Genomic DNA, 18,717 nt, shown 5'->3' with positions numbered 1-18,717 from the left:
GAGTTTGATGAAGGATATATTGTTCTTTTTCAATATTTTGAAATCGTATATATATATACTTCATTTTATGTGTGTCCGTATGATGTGAAGTTTATGAAAAATACATTCGTTTTTTTATTTGCAATCATAGATAGAATAAAAACTTACTCGATATTTAGTTAAGTGCTGTATATGTTAACTCGTTTAATTAAGACTTAAAAGTAGTAAATTCAAGTCACTTTTTAAGTGTTTTCTAGTGAATCTGTACTGGATAACTAATGTTGTTGCATCGTTCCATCTACATCGAAATTCTTAGTACATGAGACATCATCCTTTATTCAGCAGCATCACAATCATTTTGGAACGTTAAAGGCCTTTTGAAAAGTGTATCATAATCTGTTGTTTAACGTTCACGTTTCAAAACTAAACTTCCTAACAGTTTAGATAGCGATTAAAAATTTATATGTGAACTAGTGTTTAATTAACATGTAATTTTTAAACGTAAACTTTCATCGTTGTGCGGTTTAAATAGCAAAAAAAAAATTTTTTATGTGAAATGCATATAATTTCAATACTTCATTTTTATGAAATCTTATATACTGTAGTCTAATTTTAAAATATACGCAGCGTCACATTCTCAAAATTTTGAATAATAGGTCGAAAGTCGAAACTATCATATGCTATTTTATTTATTCATAATAGGTTTTTTATCGGGCATCAACAAGTCAATTGACGTAAAAATACTTTAAAAAAAAATTAACATGTGGAAAACTGGAAAAATAGAATGTAGTTTGATGGTCCAGCGTCACCTGAGTTTAATTTTTGGTACCGACTTCAAAACCAGATCGCACTATAGGCAAAAGTCTAAAGGCATAGCTAGGGGATACGTCAAACCCAATGAAATTCCAAAAAGCCAAGTTTCCTCGGTTTATACCCATTTTGTCTCTCTTCTAGTTTTGACTCTTTTTGGTTTTTACTTCCCAAGCGTGTGCACTTGATATTTGAGCCTCTTTTTCTTTCTATATGACTATGCATATTGTTGTTTATTTCTTCACAGTACATAATAAGTAAATGTGAAAAATACCATTAGTCAAAGCTTCAAAGTCTTCAAGCCCAAGCATCCATACCTCTGTCTTCGTGAAGATAATTAACCCTCCTCACCACAGTTAATCATGTCCCTCACCTTCGAATTTTTTATCTTTGACCAAACTCTTTTCCCTTGTTACTTATTGTTTAAACCATATTTGTCTAATTTACTGGTTCACTAATTAGTTTACTGGTGCACTAATTACTTATTGTTTAAACAATACTTATCGTAATTCTATTTCTACCAGACTATAAGCTTGAACATTATTGAACAAATGAGTGCTAGATTTAGATTAAAGTCTTAAGATATTGAGTTACAAGAAAAGTATCAATTAATATTCATTTATCCATCGTTTTAGACATTCACTTACTAAGAAAACCAATGTGGATGCGTAATTTTTTTTCATGATAGTCATATCGTACGTGTTTAATATCTTGGACCTAGAAGGTGTGTGAGTTTTCAAGACCTATATTGGGCCTTGACTTGGTTAATCAGCAATATGGGCCAATCAATAAATATTATTGACGACTTGACATCGTTTTTATTTTTGGTAATTTCTCAAAGCTGCTTTAGTGCTTTCTAAACGACAACTTCATTGTTTACACTTACAGTCTTCAAAGAGTTACTACTTGGCCGACAAAAGAAATATGTTATTATTGTACTTTTAAAAAAAAAAATTATCTTTGCTAATAATTTGTAAATGTAGGTCGGCCAACTAATTATGGAAATTAGTTTTCGCTTAGAGTCTGACATTTGAAAATCTAGTACAAAACTTTTTTTTTAACAAAAAACAGAATAGAGTGCTTCTATTATTATTGCTCATAATCATTAGCCATCCATTGGTAAAAGTAAAACACGATGGGTGTGATGAATATTTCCTAACCAATAGGCTATCCAAAAACAAGAGAGCTTATAACATATCTTGATAACCTTGGCAAATATGAAGTGAGTTTTGGTGAAACTCAAAAGGTTTAAAAGTATATGAATAGATGTCGACGATTCTTTAACTTTCCGATATAATATGAAATAGAAGGAGTAATAAAAACAAATTCATCAGACATTGTAAGCTTAGACTAAACAACTTTTTGTACGAATGTATATTGACTAGAAAACCAAAACATGATAATAACATGTCATGTCACTTGATGACCCAAATCAGATTTCGATTGAACATAATTATTCAGCTCCCCGATATCAATCTCACAATATTCATTTACGTTGTGTTTTTTTTTATATGGAATTCTGACCCTTTCCTCCATCTTATGAATTGGGTCTAAATTTGAACTTAAATCGCTCATGATACTAATTAATAAACATAAATCCATATTTTTTAAAATGAGTTATTGATTGATAAGTATGTTTCTTACAAGGGAGTGAGGTATGAGTGGCCTATATATAGTTTTGGTTTTAAATTAATGGGGTCTTATGAAAATTTGGGACACTCAACCATAAAATCCACAATACTTTGCAGTCGGTGGTGTACTCAGCAAGAAGATATGGTGGGTCTAACCAACTTGAAGACTATTTATTTACTATTGGGAGTCAAACATAATTGAACATTGAATACGAGAAACGAAAACATAAATGTCTAATTGAGATCCACGTATCCCATTAATTGTTTGAGAAATAAAAAGAAGCATAAATACGTCCGTTCATAAAAACATAGCTAAAAACATCAGTTCATAGAAGATCCATAAGTCCCTCAATTGACTAGTTAGATCGATGGGTGTGCATTAGTTCACATGAGTTCATAGAAACTAGAAACTAATCATTAATCAAGCCTAAATACATCAGTTTCAGAAAAACTTATTAATGACCATTAATTTATTTAACTTCATATAAACAAACGTTGAATCATGTCATAGAAGTTCTAAATACGAGATATACTAACATATTTTGATACAAAAATGATTAAAAAAAAAAGGATGATCAAAATTACAAAATTGTTCAAAGTTGATTTTGAATACACATATGAGAAATACAAATATCGGAATTACCTCAAAAATTTTTATTTTATTTTGTAAATTTAAATTTCATTGCTACGTGTCTCTAAGATGTTCTTTATTACTTGATCTTTTAAAAAAAACAAAATTGTTTCAAAAAGATTAATTTTTAGTTTTTTATGCACTATTTATTAGTTATTATGAATAAATTTTAAATTTTAAAATAAATAATTGAATATCACTGGTTTAGAATAATAGAAAAACAGAAATCACAAAAACTAATACATTTATGATCAATTTTAATTTTTTTCTTTTATTTTGTGTGCTTTTTCTAGAAAATCAACTAAAAAAAATTACTGCTCATCCTAAAAAACATATTATTCATTAATTAACATTAAATCATACTAAGGAAACTAAAAAAGAAATAAAGAACCCAGACATCATACTAAGGAGGTTAAAAACTTTGGATGCTAACTTTTTTTTTTTTTGACCCAGACATCAAAGTCTTAAAAGCATTCTCATGGAAAGTACAGTGTCCGCCCAAGTTATATCACTTCTTGTGGCAAATTTTAGCGGGATGTGTACCAATAACGGACAATCTACGAAAACGCGGAATAAACTGTGAGATAGGATGTAGCAGATGTGGTGCTCTAGAAGAAACCATTAACCACACGCTTTTCTTATGCCATCCTGCTCGTCAGATTTGGGCACTTTCACAGATACCTACGGTCCCAGAAAAATTTCCTTATGCATCTATATATGCAAATTTGGATCATTTATTTTGGCGCATACCTTTAGAATTTGATTCATCTTCATTTCCATAGATAATTTGGTATATTTGGAAAGCAGGGAATAAAAAAATCTTTGATAATGTGGATAAAGATCCTCTAGAGATCTTACATTTGGCGGAAAAAGAGTCAGACTTGTGGAAGTCCGCTCAACTTGAGCTTCACAACGAAAATTTTGGTTCTTTCAATTTGGAAGATCGTAATCGAGTGCGGCATTTTTCTTTAGACAACAATTATTCTGGATATCGTTGTTTTGTAGATGGATCTTGGAAAGATACCGACAAGTTTTCAGGCTTAGGATGGTACTGTACATCATCAACTGGAGAGACATCAACTTTGGGAGCTGCCAATCTCAGAAGAAGTTTATCTCCTTTACATGCCGAGCTGGAAGCTTTCCTCTGGGCGATGAAGTGTATGATTGGTGCCGACAACCAAGATGTAGTTTTTCTTACAGACTGTTCAGATCTGGTGGAGATGGTGTCTTCCCCAACCGAATGACCAGCTTTCTCATCGTATTTGGAGGAGTTACAGAGCGATAAGGATGAGTTCACAAACTTTTCTCTATCTTTAATCTCTCGTAGTACTAATGTTAAAGCAGATTTTTTGGCACGAAAAGTTCGTACCCAACCGCTTCATATTACATTTGTAAACAACATTCTTCAGGATTGACTCGTTTGAGTCCTAATTAATTTTCGGATGACAAAGAAAAAAAAAAAACCCAAATTATTAATTCCACAGAGCAAGACCAATCTTAAGATACATTTACAGCCGTTGGATCCAACTAGTAATCATCAGGGGCCGTAGTCCGTAGGATTAATTACTACGCGGTTTTTGCAACATATGCTTTTCTACAATTGATGGGTCCCCATGTTCAGAGGTATGTTCTTCCCTACTGGAAGTACCAATTTATAGTTTAATCAAATTTATTTTTTTGTATCAAAAACTTTAATTTTGTAAAGCCTCCACGCGAAACTTAACTTCTAATAAACTCTCTCAATTCTCTATTTTTTTTTCCCAATTATGCATAAACTTATTCATTCTGGTTTCTGGTTATAAACAGTGTGAAACAATATATTTTTTCTGGTTAGAGTGTGAAACAATATAATTGTACTGAATTACAGTAAGAAATCACTTTTTTGTATTTTTTTTTTCAAGCTATCAGCTTTTCATTTTCTTTATTTTTTTCCTTTTTATTTTTTATTTATTTTATCAAATTTTTCTTAGCTTTTATTAATTTTATAATTTTTCCGCCGATTTTAGGTTAAAGAAAAAAATAAAAATACGAAAATATCAGACGTCGATTGAATCTACAAAGTTTCATCTCCTCTTCTCTCTCTCTCAATCTCAATGGCTCTGTTTTAAAAAGGGCAAATTAGAGAGATTTCTCCTTCAATAACAAAAAATCGCCAGCTTTATCTCTCTCTTTTTCACATCCCATGGCTAGATGGTGACGACGATTCACGCATAAACTAGGGTTCCCCCACAAATCATCTTACACGTATCCTCTATTCCTTCCTTCCTTTCTCCGTCATCATCATTTTTCCCACCGACAACAATCTCTCGGAGTTTGGGTATTATTACTTCTCTCATCAACCAATTGTACCACTAGATCTCCCAGATTCCTTCATTATCTCTGTATGTTCCTTCTTTCCGACCAATCTATCTCTGTTTTGTCAGATCGGGCTTACTTTTAAAAATCTGTTTTGTTTCTCAATCTGTTAATAACTAATGACGTTGTAGTAGTTAAAGACTAGTGTTTTGTTGTAGCTTGTTTTATTAGATCTCTTTCGTTATTCTTACGGAAGATTTGATTTATTGCTTCTCTTTCAAGACAAAGTTTTTATTTTTATGAATGTCTCTGTTCTAGTTTTAATAATATAACAGATTTGAGATTCTCTTTTGTCTCTTTAGTATATTTGTCTTGTTTTTGAACTGTTGTTGTTGTTGTTGTTATGTCTCTATCTACTTATTCAAATCTAAAGCTTCACTCTCTTTTTTTTGCCTCTTGATCTGATTTGGAGCTGATCTGTGTTTTGTTAGATCAATAATGGCGTTGAAGTCTAGTTCTGCTGATGGTAAAACCAGAAGCTCTGTTCAGATCTTCATTGTGTTTAGTTTATGTTGCTTCTTTTACATTTTGGGAGCATGGCAACGAAGTGGTTTTGGTAAAGGAGACAGTATTGCTCTTGAGATGACCAACAGTGGAGCTGATTGCAACATTGTTCCTAGCTTGAATTTCGAGACTCATCACGCTGGCGAATCAAGTCTTGTTGGTGCTTCTGAAGCTGCAAAGGTCAAGGCTTTCGAGCCCTGTGATGGTCGTTACACGGATTACACTCCTTGTCAAGATCAGAGACGTGCCATGACTTTCCCGAGAGATAGTATGATTTACCGAGAAAGGCATTGCGCTCCTGAGAATGAGAAGCTCCATTGTCTTATACCGGCTCCTAAAGGATATGTGACACCTTTCTCTTGGCCTAAGAGTCGAGACTATGTGCCTTATGCTAATGCGCCGTATAAAGCATTGACTGTTGAGAAGGCTATTCAGAATTGGATTCAGTATGAGGGAGACGTTTTTAGATTCCCTGGTGGTGGAACTCAGTTCCCTCAAGGTGCTGATAAGTATATCGATCAGCTTGCTTCCGTGATACCTATGGAGAACGGAACTGTTAGGACTGCTTTGGACACTGGTTGTGGGGTAATGTTTTATACTTTCTTGACTTTCTTATTGAAACTACAATACTTACATGGTGGAACTAAATTGAGACGTTTTGTTAGGTTGCAAGTTGGGGAGCGTACTTATGGAGCAGAAATGTGCGTGCAATGTCTTTTGCACCAAGAGATTCACACGAGGCTCAGGTCCAGTTTGCTCTCGAGAGAGGTGTTCCCGCTGTTATTGGTGTTCTTGGTACCATAAAGTTGCCATACCCAACACGTGCTTTCGACATGGCTCATTGCTCTCGGTGTTTGATTCCATGGGGAGCAAATGGTTAAAACCTTTTCTGATCTTATATCAATTTGACTTTCACTTTGTCTAAAGACATATCAGTTACTTACAATGCTGTTTTTCTTTTATAACAGATGGGATGTACTTGATGGAAGTTGACCGTGTGCTTAGACCTGGTGGGTACTGGATTCTGTCTGGTCCTCCAATCAACTGGAAAGTCAACTACAAGGCATGGCAACGTCCCAAGGAGGACCTTCAAGAGGAACAAAGAAAGATTGAGGAAGCTGCTAAACTTCTTTGTTGGGAGAAAAAGTATGAACACGGTGAGATTGCAATTTGGCAGAAGAGAGTCAATGATGAGGCATGCCGATCAAGACAAGATGATCCTAGAGCCAATTTCTGCAAAACCGATGATACCGATGATGTCTGGTAAGTTTCATTTCTTATATTCCTCATTCTTTTTTCCTTGCTAGAAACATCACCGTATGGCTCTAATAATGAATCTTCTCTAGGTACAAGAAAATGGAGGCATGTATTACACCGTATCCGGAGACAAGTAGCTCAGATGAAGTAGCTGGTGGTGAGCTTCAGGCTTTCCCAGATAGGCTCAATGCAGTGCCGCCCAGGATCTCTAGCGGTTCGATCTCTGGTGTTACTGTTGATGCCTATGAAGACGATAACAGACAGTGGAAAAAACATGTGAAAGCCTACAAGAGAATCAACAGTCTACTTGACACTGGAAGGTACCGTAACATCATGGACATGAACGCAGGGTTTGGTGGATTTGCTGCTGCTCTTGAATCCCAAAAGCTTTGGGTTATGAATGTTGTTCCCACAATTGCCGAAAAGAACAGACTCGGAGTTGTATATGAACGAGGACTCATCGGTATCTACCATGACTGGTAAGTAAAAGATTATTCCCTCTTCTCACAACTTCTCAATAACTCATTGTCTCTGGTTTGAGAGACTCTCTGTCTACTGAAATGGTTTCAGGTGTGAGGCTTTCTCTACATATCCAAGAACATATGACCTGATCCACGCGAACCACCTCTTCAGTCTATACAAGAACAAGTATGTATAACTGTTTTGTGTAATGATTCATAACAACAGTTTTTTAGAGGTATTTTGAGATTGCTAATGTATGAATCCGAAACTCTTTAGGTGCAATGCGGATGATATTCTTCTAGAGATGGATAGAATTCTCCGACCAGAAGGAGCGGTTATAATCCGGGATGATGTGGATACATTGATCAAGGTGAAGAGAATCATCGCTGGAATGAGATGGGATGCGAAGCTTGTCGATCATGAGGATGGTCCTTTAGTTCCTGAGAAGGTTTTGATTGCCGTGAAGCAGTATTGGGTCACCAACTCCACCTCGACTCACTGAAGTTACTTTATTTCCGGTGTGACCTGACATTTTGATCAAATGATAGAGCTTTCGTCCTTAGGGAATGTGAGAGAGCTGCAAATCTTGTCTTTAAACACTTTTTGAAGTATCTATTTATTGATGTTATAGTTTATTTTTGTTTCCCAATCCAAAAGCTTGGAACTTTGTGGTGTACCATTGAATTCTCAACTTAATAGTTTTTGCACTAGCCAACTCTGTTTCTTCTTCTCTTACAAACTCAGATTGTTTAAATCGACGAGTATGTTTATGCTTACCACTAGTGTGGAGAAGAGATGTGTCGAAGACCAATAAACCGAACGTAACCGATGCTTAATTGCTTACCACTAGGTATACGAAATACCATGTAGTTTATTCAATTGATCATAGTTTATCTAGTAGACATTTATGTGTCCATTATTTGCATAAAAATCTATAGAAAATGGTTTGGGGAAAAAAAAAATTCTTATCAAGAATTGTCATTTACACATTAAATGTGATGAAAACAACAATAACAGGATCTGAGTCTCTGAATGTGTGTAATGTTATGAATCAACTTGCAACTCTTTGGTCTCAGATTTCTTTGGGAAATTGAGACTGGCCTGTATAACTCTCTTAGTTCCTGAAAAGAAAACACAAGATCCAGAAACATCAGCAACAGAGAAAACATACAAATGAATCATTTCTTTTGGTGATCAAATCAATTTACAAAAGTTTGAGTACCTTTCTCTGGATTCTTCTTAATCGAATTAACGACTGTAGATTTCCAGTCCTCATACTTAGCCTCCTCCATCTTCTTGTGTCTTTTGTAACATGAAGACTGAAGAAGCAAATCACATGTAGTGTGAATCAGAAATAGTCACAAGTTTGAGACGTATGTACATTTGATAAATCACAAAGAATGATTCTAAACAGATGGGAAGAGGTCGGTTGCCATGAAAGTACCTCATCACCAGATGAATATCCACCATCCTCTAGTCTCCTCTTTCCAGGTAACACATCAAGCAAGTCTGAGGAAATTTTTGCCCATAATCACTTATTGAATTGAAGATAAGCCTTCATTGAATTGAACTAAAGCAGGACATATGTATAGACTAGTAGTTAATATAAGACAAGAAGAATGACTTTGTCGAGAGAGAACTGAATAACCATACCTCTGTTTCCTTTAACGTCTTTTGCATCTTTCTTTTCCTTAGAGATCCCAACACAGTCAAAACAAAGATCTGTCATGGAGGTCGAGACCTGTTTGTAGTTCCTAGTCAGTACTTTGGATATCTAGTCACATATTATATAAATCATTCTCTGAATGAAACAACAAAGTCACTTACACAAGAGAATTCAGACTCTGATGTACCACAAACCTCAATCAACCTAAGCTTATCTACCTTAAGCTGCAAAATAATAACAAATCCAAAAACTCAGAAACGTCAAGCATACATCCCTGAAAAAGGAAAGAGAGTTAAAGTATTACCTTCTGCTTCTTAGCACACAAATAGAAAGCAGCAGCTGTAAATACAGGTCTAGTAAAATCAGCATTAGCCCGTCTCGACGCTGGTAGTGACGCAAGAAACCTCTCCTTATACCTAAAGAGCAACAAACACCGAAACAAACAAGACTTTAAGGCATTTTAACAAACATATGGTATGCAAATCTTCAAAGTACACAATAGAAGAGGGCTTACGAGGATAACACATTTTGCACGGATTTGATTACCCTAACACAGCCAAATTGAACCGCCAATTCTCTTACATTAAGCTTAATCCTGAAAATGCACAATTAATCACACATCAATCATGATTAACTCCAACAACCAACAGATTCATTAAACAAGTAAAGAAGAAGGACTTGAAAAGGAAACTCACTTGATCCCAATAACGTTTTGGAGACTATTGAATGATCTAGAATAAGCCTTTTCCGACATACCACTCAATTTAACCGCTGCTTGCCTATCGAATATAATCTGCAACCTAACCAATAGATTTCGAATCAAGTTAAGTAAGATACTGCAATAAGTAACCCACTATGGATATTGAAATCGTTATAAATCAATTACGATAATTATTTACCTAGTGGCGGCGATTTCTAGACAAATCACAGCTTTACAGATCTCACCCTGATAGAAAAATCAAATTCTCAACACATAAGGAAAAATTATAATCAAAGTACTCGATGTGAAACTTTGGGATTCAGAATCGGATTTATCTTACAACGCCGATGATGGATGAATCGAACTGAGCATCGCAAAGACGGCGGATCTCTGCAGCTTTTCTGATTAAAAGCTTGTTGTTATCGAGACTAAGTTTCCTACCTATGTCGGAGATATCCATATCCTTAATTTTCCGGCGATTGTTACAAGACAAAGAACCAAAGTCAGACACTGTGAGAGATTTTTTCCCCTAGAAATGTCAATGGAACCGATTAGGCTATGAAAACGCTATAAACAAAGCGTTGCCAACGTTTGGCGGGATTTTTTTACGCCTGGTTGAAATTTTAGCCGCGAATGTTTTTTTTGGCTCTTAACCGTTTAAAATGGGCCTTAAAAGGCCTCGAGCCGGCCCAACGTGTCCAGAAGCTGAAATCACATACGGTATCTGATGAAAGACAAAAGAAAAGGAAACAAATGTATATTCGATTAAACCGGTAGTGACGCTGTGTTGGTTCGTTCTTACCGACTACCGTACAGTTCAAAAGATTTTACATCAAACATAAGGAAATAAAGCAAAGAAAGAAACAGAGTAAAGCCTTTTTTTTTTGGGTTGTGGTATTCAACTTATTTAGGCTAGATAGCGGTAAAGTTTCCGGTCTGTACTATCCCTTTCCAAGAAATCTCGTTCAATGAGCGACTCGATTCTCTTCTTTATCTCCGTGGGATTAGCTAGGAACCGTGGCTGCAACTGTTTCGTCACCTCGGCGATTATGTTGTTGTGGTCTAGTATTTTCCTGGACTTCATGATCCTTACGATGGCTGCTTCAATCTGAGGTTTTCTGTCTTCCTCCACTCTCTGTCTCGTCTCTTGCTTCTCCGGTTCTGTTTCCTTTTGGGCAACCACAGTTCCGATCTTCACTTTGTAAAACTTGCTAGTGAACTTGTCGTTCACAACGAACAAATCCTCCTCTCCTATGTCTTTGCTCATGGGTTCTTTCTTTATCACGTTTTTGCCCTTTACACAAGCTAGCGACTGCAAACAGCGTTTAAGATCTGCTGCCGGGATTTCTGTAGCCTGTTCGATCTCTTTGTAGCTGAGTCGATCAGAATTGTTGAACAACATGAGAACACACATCTGGAAAGTCGACACGTTCAGTTCATGTTTCTGACCCTTTCCAAAGATGGCTTTGATATCTGCTGTGCCCATGTTTGTTTGCCAGGACAATCTTCTACCGGTATGTGTCCCAAGGTAGTAAGAACGGAACTTCTCACAGAGAACTGAAACTTCAGCTGGGAGATTACAAGGTACTGCAGGCTGTGTTGGCCAAGAACCAGTTGTAAGTACCTGAACAATAAGTGTAGGTCCTTCTGAAAGCTCGGGGTGACTGCCATAAAACCCACGCATTGTGTCCTCTGAAGTCTTCATGTCAGTGAACATGCCTTCCAATTTTGAAGTGAACTGATAGCCACATTCTGTCTTTAGTTTCACTATTAAACTCCTTTCTGCGTCATCTGACACAGTTTTGCCTGAGAGAAGCCTTTTAGCCAAATGCTGCTTGTAGTACTTCTCAAAGACATCTTTCTCTTGTAAATAACGGAACAGCATCATCACTTTATCAAGGATAACCTCAACATCCACATCGGTGATACCCTTAAGTCCTTTCCGTAGCTTGTCATCAACAAACAGGGAGATAAACTCAGGAGAACGAGCATTCAAGTTGATGAAATACTCGAATGAAGAATTCAGGGCATTCTGAAAGGTTTTATCATTGCCAAATGCGGTGTTGATGATTTTGTCATATTTATCCCGCTCATCCAATAGACGTTGTACAAATTCCACCGGATCCTTTGACTTTTCCGGATCAGTAACCAGTTGTTTTCCCATCTCCCTAAGATGCGAAGTCATAACGTCTCTGACAGTAACAAGACCATTAGTAACCCTGCGAAACAAGTTGTACATTCTACCCAAATCCTCATACTTGTCATTCAGAAGCATATTAACCAGACCTGAGTTCTCCATGTGAACCAGTCTCTGCATGTGGTTGGCAATCATCTCTTTCTCAACCACACTAGTAATCTTCTCTTCGCTCTTGGCATCTAAGTAGTGCGCTACCCTCTCTATCTCTTCAGTAAGGCGTTTCTCTGATTTCTTCAGATAGTCCCCACAATCACAAGATTCAATAAACTCCTGAGACTCAACCTTATAAAACTCAGAAGACGCATCCAAAAACGGCTTCTCAAAATCCTCCTGATACACAGATTCACCCAAATCCATAAACATCTTAATGACATTCCTCATCAACCCCCTATCAATAACTTCACCTATCCGTTCCTTCTGCACTAGATCAAGAAGAGTGTTTAGAAGCCTTGTATGTATCTTAGTGAAATGCACAACATTATCCCTCCACAAGTTAAGCCCCATCGGATGAACATGAGTCTTTTTGGTGCTCTCAATATAAGTCCTATCCATATACATGAGAATGTCTCGAATCATCTCTAACGCTTTGTTGTGCTCATTCCATTTCTTATTAAGCTCTTCTAGAAACGACCCTCCCTGAGCTGCCTCGATAAGCTTGGATTTTTCTTTGAGATGAGAAGTCATAGTAGCAATAAACCCAGTATATAGCTTCTCACCAAACTTGTGCAGGACCATGTTGTACGCATTTCTGAGCCACAATATACACAAATAATTCCATTAACACGAAACCTAGCTAAGTTCCAGAAACATTACCAGTTTCTACAGGATTCAAAGAAAGGCAAGAGAATGAAAGAAATTGACCTGTAAAGTTCTTCGAAACTGAGACCGCTAGCATCTTGATTGTAAATCTGATGGATCGCACGCTCAAGAATCTGCCAAGTTTTATCAGCGTATTTGGGATCCACAACGACTCGATGCTTAAACGCCTCTATCTGAAAATTCCTCTTCTTCTGATTACTCATATTTTGAAACCTGAATCCAAAACAAATCAATCTAAATTCACACAGCAACGAAAAAATTGACGAGCGAGAAGAAAGTATATATGTATAATCATAATGAAAATCAGGTGGATCGAGGAAATCGGAAGACTGACCGGAGAGGAAAGACGGATGATCGGGATTAGGGTTTGGAATTGTATTCTTTGCTTCCGTGAAAAGATTTGGGGGAAACAAAAAGATAGGAAATGGAATAATAATCGAAAAGTTTAAAGGAGAAAGAAGCTTAAGGCTAATTTGCAGCGTCGAAGAGATATAGATAGAGAGGTATCGGAGAAGATAGATTTCGAAGGTGGAGAAGAAGAAGAGGACAGACCAAACGGAGCGGAAGAAATAAAAGTGGACTCTCCGTCTCTGCTGGTGGTTTCCAAACTATAACGTATTTATTAAATTAAAGTCGCGGTTGTCACATTCTCGTCCTTTGGTATATTGGTTACAAAGAATTGTGAAATATCGAAGTCCAAGGATCGATCCCTAGTCGAAGCCAGTTATTTTTTTTTTTTTGACATTGGAGGTTTAGTTAGCTTTTATACTTATGTGGATATGACAAATTGGCACGTCGGTCATTTCATTTAATTGAACTAAAAATATGTCAACTTCTATTTCATAAAGAGGCTTTGAATCCCTTAGAGTGGCGAATGTTGCTTCTCCTCTTTTGGCAGAAGCCATGGCGCTTCATCTAGCCCAACAAAATGCCTTAGAACTCGGTTTTAGGAAGTCACCTTCGCTTCAGATTTGCAAACGCTGATCAAAGCTATCAACTCAGAATCCTTCCCAAAGAATCTCTACGTGATTTTCCAAGATGTTCTTGCTCTTTCGTTTAATTTCGATCAAATTTCTTTTCACTTCATTTTTAGAGAAAAAAACGGTTGTGCATATGCATATGCAAAATCTGCATTAAATTATGCACTTATTGTACCAACTTATGTATCGGTTTAAGTTTCGGTTTAATGAAATTTCAGCTTCTTGACGAAAAAAAAAAATCCCTTTTAATTCATTCACAAAAAAAGTTATATCGTCTGTTACCTTTCTCTTCACCAGTTTACCAACCTTTGTTGCTTGCATTCACTGTTTCGATGCCATATTCAATCGTCTCTATGCATCTGTTTAAAAAATGCATTTCCTCCACAACTTCAGCGACACTATGTTCTAACTTCTAACTAGTTTTTGTCGTTGTAAACACGTCAATGGATCTTCTTCCTTATCCCTGGTCAAGCTCATGATGATATTCTTTGTCTTTGCTTTCTTGAAGCCATTTTCTGGAAAGCAACGCATGGTATATACCATCTTTCTTGTTTTAATCATACAAACTTTGACTTGGACCTATCTTCTTACTTTTCATTGTATAATCTACAAACTTTATAACAATCTTCACCTTCCCTATAAGGTTAACCCAACTAGTGGATTATTCGTATCCACCTCAAGCGCCAAAACATGGTAAGGATCATTGGTAGATTTTAGTATGATTGTGAGGTAGGATCATTGCCGGCTCAAAGTTATGGGCGGTCTAAAGTTTTTTTTTTTTAATAAAAAAATTAGCAGAAGTAGTTGAGGGAACTCGAACACACAACCTCTTGGCTGAAAATGTGACATAAATCGCTGCACTGTAAGGAATTTTTATAATTTTATTGCCCCCAAATATTTGTGATACCTAAGGTTCTTGCATAAATGCAGAACTTGATAGAATACGGTACACACTGGAGTCTGTAACTGTAGAAGTAGAACCAAGTAGCCAACATGCGCCTCATCAAGAAACTTGACGTACGTTTCCGAGACGGGACAATGGTTTGATTTATGCCTTTATGGGTCTTTAACACTTTATGAGAAACAAGGATCTTTAAGTGGATTTAAATATTTAAAATTTAAGAAACAAAGGTCTTTAAGTGAATACTATAAGAGTTTCTTTATTTATTTTTCCAATCGAATACTCATAATTTTATAAATACTGAGACACATAATATTCGGCTAGCTCTAAAACATTGGAGCTGGAAAGTTTGCCTTACGTTACGTTAATTGGAGCTACAAAATACTCATAATTTTGTAGTTGAAGCATGATGAAAAGTTTGCCTTACGTTATTACTTTTTAAAGCATTGGAGCTGAAAATAAAATGCTTGCACGAAATACTAACCTAACACAATTAAGCAAACATATACCAATCACACGTCACGTCTCTCTACCCAAAACAAAATATCACACTTCACGTTATATGACTTATATAAACATATTCTAAACTATTTATCTATCATCCATCCTTCATTGGTTTTCGACAAATTTGATTCCCACAAATTATTTGATATCTTGAGGAAATGAAATTCTTCATTTTTATTCTAGCGTTACAACAACTCTACGTACAAAGTTTCGCCCAAGATTTCGATTTCTTCTACTTCGTTTTACAGGTAATTAAAGTCGATAAATGTCTCTACAAGAATTATCATTGTACTTTGAAATTTTATGTTTGTGTATGTGCGTTGCAATGCAGTGGCCTGGAGCGTATTGTGATTCAAGACATAGTTGTTGCTATCCACAAACCGGTAAACCAGCTGCAGATTTTGGAATTCACGGTCTTTGGCCTAACTACAAAACCGGTGGATGGCCGCAAAATTGTAATCCTGACAGTCGATTTGATGATTTACGGGTTTGTTTTTAACTTATAACACAATAGTTTTTGTATTTTGGGACTTCGGAAATTATTAACCACAAGAAAAGAATCGTAAATAACTAATGAGAATCGAAAACTTTTATAAAGGTTTCTGATCTGATGAGCGATTTACAAAGAGAATGGCCAACGTTGTCGTGTCCGAGCAATGATGGTATGAAGTTTTGGACACATGAGTGGGAGAAACACGGTACGTGCGCTGAGTCCGAGCTTGACCAACACGATTACTTCGAAGCTGGTCTCAAGCTCAAACAGAAAGCTAATCTCCTTCATGCCCTTACCAATGCTGGTACAATATTCACTTGTTTTGCCCTTCATTTTGATCTCCATTGTTAGTTATGTATAAGTGGATGTTCTTTTCTTATTATATTTTGTGTTGCATGATGTAGGGATCAAACCGGATGATAAATTTTATGAAATGAAAGATATTGAGAATACGATCAAACAAGTAGTTGGGTTTGCTCCGGGCATTGAATGTAACAAAGATTCGTCACATAATAGCCAACTCTATCAGATTTATTTATGTGTTGACACTTCGGCCTCCAAATTCATCAACTGTCCTGTTATGCCGCATGGTCGATGCGACTCTCGAGTTCAATTTCCCAAGTTCTAAATTTTATGGCTACATTTTTTCTATGTATTTACATTCTACCTATTAATTTTTATTTGTGTTTCTTGCAAAATTTAGTTGTAATAAACAGTGTATAATTGGACGATACCCGTGATTTGCATGGTAAAAAGATGATAAAGGTTACTAATTTGTTTCTAGTTAAAATACTAATTTACAGTTCTCTTACAATGTTATGGTGAGAAAATTGTTCTGGTAGTTCCTTGCTGAAATTCAAGGCATGTATAATTTATACCAGTTAAATTAATGTTTTGTGAACATAGAATACATTCATGTGTACCTAGCCTGTTCATGCATGATATCTATTGAAGGATCCAATTTCCTTGCATCGAAATACTGCGGGCACAACATGCATCATTGGCCTAGCTTATTAGATCCATTACATATTGTACTATTCATTTTTTTTCCCCGGACATCTTAGGTTAAAGATAGCATCATTTTTCTAAAGTAACTGACATTAGCAAACACCATGAATTTTGCGTGAAGAAAAAAAATATTGTAGGGCCAAATCTTTATCATTTTCTATAGTATGAAGATTCCAAGACTGAGGTTCTCGCCCGCACGAGAAGGGCGAGCTTGAGGTGTTTATCTGCAAGGAGATGGGTGACGACGGGTCTAAAGTTGGGTGGGTTTGTAGATAGAAGGCTGAGGAAGCTTCGGTAACCACCGCTCCATGGAGACGGGTCATTAAAACCATGTTTTGATTACTGTTAAAAGCCATGTTTTGATTAAGCACAATGCATTTCATGCATAAGCGGTTGAACATTTTTTTTTTACTCTTTAGCAATATCGTGAGCCATTTGTTTTTGTTATAACATGTACATAAGAGAATGATGTTGAGCTATCAAAAATCAGTAAAATATAGACTCAACGATATATAGGATAAAGATGAGGTAAAGGTTGATGAAGAAGAGGATAATGATCGGTTGGTGAGGAAGAGGATAATTAGGTTGATCAGGTAGAGGATGATGATCATTGATCACAATGGATCGTTGGTAATAGATTGCCCTTCATTAACAGATGTGGACTTAGTTGACGTTTGGGAAGACTATTGCTTGATAGAGAATATGTCTTGCCTTGATGTGGCAGACACTGGCTTTGTTCCTAATCCCGATACCAAGTTTCTTAGATCTCTTTCTTCTGATGTATGGATTTGCGCTTGACCAAATCAATGGTAGCCATTTTATATATCTCTCTCTCTCTCGTATTCCTTGTTGTTTCTTCAACTAATCTTCGTTTTCCTCTATCATAAGTCGCGTGTTGTAGCGCCATTAACTTCTCTCTGCTCATAACGTTTTATTTTCAAACACAAAATTCCGTAGACTGGTTAGAACCACTTATGTTTTTGCTTCAAAATTCTCTAAAACTGAAAACTCTTATGATCAACGAAAACACGGTAACAAGCGCATCCATCTAATTTTGATGAACTCAACATTATAATAAACTGTACTGATACCAGGACTTCGAGGGTCTCCAACCTTCCTGGAACCAGTCGAGTTCTATTCCCACATGCCTGTCAACTCATCTAGAGATCTTTGGTTGGAAAGACAATGGAAGAAGAGAAGATGAGAAACAATTTAGTGACATACATTCTCGCAAACTCAAAGTGTTTAAAGACAGTGGAAATCTCCCTCATAGCAGCCTTCAATCTTAAGGAGAGGCAAAAGGAGTTAGTTACCATGCCTAGGATTTCAACATTATCTAGGCTTCTATTCCCCATCCAAATGGAATGGGAGTTCAATGAAACAACTTTTTCATTATATATATTGTCATATACAGTATATGCTATAACTACTCAAGCTGTCGTTTACAGATTGCAATTTTTTTGCCTTATTAACTCGAAAACTCTAATTCAGCCAACTTTTTACTAGTCGAGATGAATTTTTTTTTAAGCATATACGTACAACAAGGCTAGATTTTTTCATCATGAGTAAGTTTAACAAAGACTGTGTGCTTGCAAAGTCATCATGAGTAGGTTGTTTTGAGTCTCTTATGTGAATTAAACAAAACAAAAAAAACAACGTGAACATTTCAGTCCAATTTTGTTTGTCTCCCTACGATTCAACCAGCAAAAGAAAAAAGCACATAAAAGCAAAAAATGGGAATCAATATATTGAGACGTTAATTATGACTGGCATGTGTATGTATATTGTATGGTGGTGCGTTACAAATGAAAGCACCCTCA

The 18,717-nt window shown here is 36.1% G+C and overlaps 5 protein-coding genes, 1 long non-coding RNA gene and 1 pseudogene across 9 annotated transcripts; 4 read left to right on the top strand and 3 right to left on the bottom strand.

The window, feature by feature from the left end:
- Nucleotides 1-3,476: 3,476 nt before the first annotated feature.
- On the top strand, nt 3,477-4,295 carry AT1G26860 (annotated as a pseudogene; the record flags this gene model as incomplete). Its single annotated transcript has 2 exons — nt 3,477-3,737; nt 3,834-4,295.
- Nucleotides 4,296-4,948: 653 nt separating this feature from the next.
- AT1G26850 (S-adenosyl-L-methionine-dependent methyltransferases superfamily protein) lies at nt 4,949-8,471 on the top strand. 3 transcript variants are annotated; one of them, NM_179379.4, is made up of 7 exons: nt 4,949-5,368; nt 5,838-6,495; nt 6,576-6,786; nt 6,879-7,173; nt 7,257-7,646; nt 7,738-7,815; nt 7,906-8,471. In NM_179379.4, exons 2-7 carry the CDS (start codon nt 5,845-5,847, stop codon nt 8,129-8,131), a joined length of 1,851 nt encoding a protein of 616 aa, NP_849710.1. In that variant the 5' UTR covers nt 4,949-5,368; nt 5,838-5,844; the 3' UTR covers nt 8,132-8,471. The 3 variants fall into 3 exon arrangements, with proteins under 3 accessions (NP_849710.1, NP_564265.1, NP_849711.1); NM_102449.4 differs by having other exon boundaries at nt 5,046-5,432; NM_179380.1 differs by lacking the exon at nt 7,738-7,815 and having other exon boundaries at nt 5,144-5,432; nt 7,257-7,605; nt 7,906-8,404.
- A 5-nt stretch (nt 8,472-8,476) lies between these two features.
- On the bottom strand, nt 8,477-10,607 carry ORC6 (origin recognition complex protein 6). The gene is made up of 10 exons (NM_102448.4): nt 10,336-10,607; nt 10,195-10,241; nt 9,991-10,095; nt 9,810-9,890; nt 9,600-9,711; nt 9,457-9,519; nt 9,283-9,370; nt 9,074-9,138; nt 8,852-8,948; nt 8,477-8,750 (listed from the first exon to the last, which is right to left on the bottom strand). The coding sequence occupies exons 1-10, from the start codon at nt 10,453-10,455 to the stop codon at nt 8,674-8,676; spliced, it is 855 nt and encodes a 284-aa protein (NP_174006.2). The 5' UTR covers nt 10,456-10,607; the 3' UTR covers nt 8,477-8,673.
- A 40-nt stretch (nt 10,608-10,647) lies between these two features.
- Nucleotides 10,648-13,712, bottom strand: CUL3 (cullin 3). The gene is made up of 3 exons (NM_102447.5): nt 13,346-13,712; nt 13,054-13,224; nt 10,648-12,940 (listed from the first exon to the last, which is right to left on the bottom strand). Exons 2-3 carry the CDS (start codon nt 13,212-13,214, stop codon nt 10,903-10,905), a joined length of 2,199 nt encoding a protein of 732 aa, NP_174005.1. The 5' UTR covers nt 13,215-13,224; nt 13,346-13,712; the 3' UTR covers nt 10,648-10,902.
- Nucleotides 13,713-15,414: 1,702 nt separating this feature from the next.
- On the top strand, nt 15,415-16,831 carry RNS3 (ribonuclease 3). Its single transcript, NM_102446.3, has 4 exons — nt 15,415-15,644; nt 15,728-15,883; nt 15,995-16,193; nt 16,294-16,831. The coding sequence occupies exons 1-4, from the start codon at nt 15,555-15,557 to the stop codon at nt 16,515-16,517; spliced, it is 669 nt and encodes a 222-aa protein (NP_564264.1). The 5' UTR covers nt 15,415-15,554; the 3' UTR covers nt 16,518-16,831.
- A 298-nt stretch (nt 16,832-17,129) lies between these two features.
- Nucleotides 17,130-17,554, bottom strand: AT1G06027. The gene has a single exon (NR_139008.1). It is a non-coding gene; the product is annotated as an other RNA (long non-coding RNA).
- Nucleotides 17,555-17,975: 421 nt separating this feature from the next.
- AT1G26815 (FBD domain family) lies at nt 17,976-18,407 on the top strand. The gene has a single exon (NM_001160898.2). It carries the CDS (start codon nt 18,083-18,085, stop codon nt 18,401-18,403), a length of 321 nt encoding a protein of 106 aa, NP_001154370.1. The 5' UTR covers nt 17,976-18,082; the 3' UTR covers nt 18,404-18,407.
- Nucleotides 18,408-18,717: the final 310 nt, after the last annotated feature.

This window comes from Arabidopsis thaliana (genome assembly GCF_000001735.4).
Source record: "Arabidopsis thaliana chromosome 1 sequence".
NCBI classification, from domain to species: domain Eukaryota; kingdom Viridiplantae; phylum Streptophyta; class Magnoliopsida; order Brassicales; family Brassicaceae; genus Arabidopsis; species Arabidopsis thaliana.
This window is presented reverse-complemented; position numbering and strand designations above follow the sequence as displayed.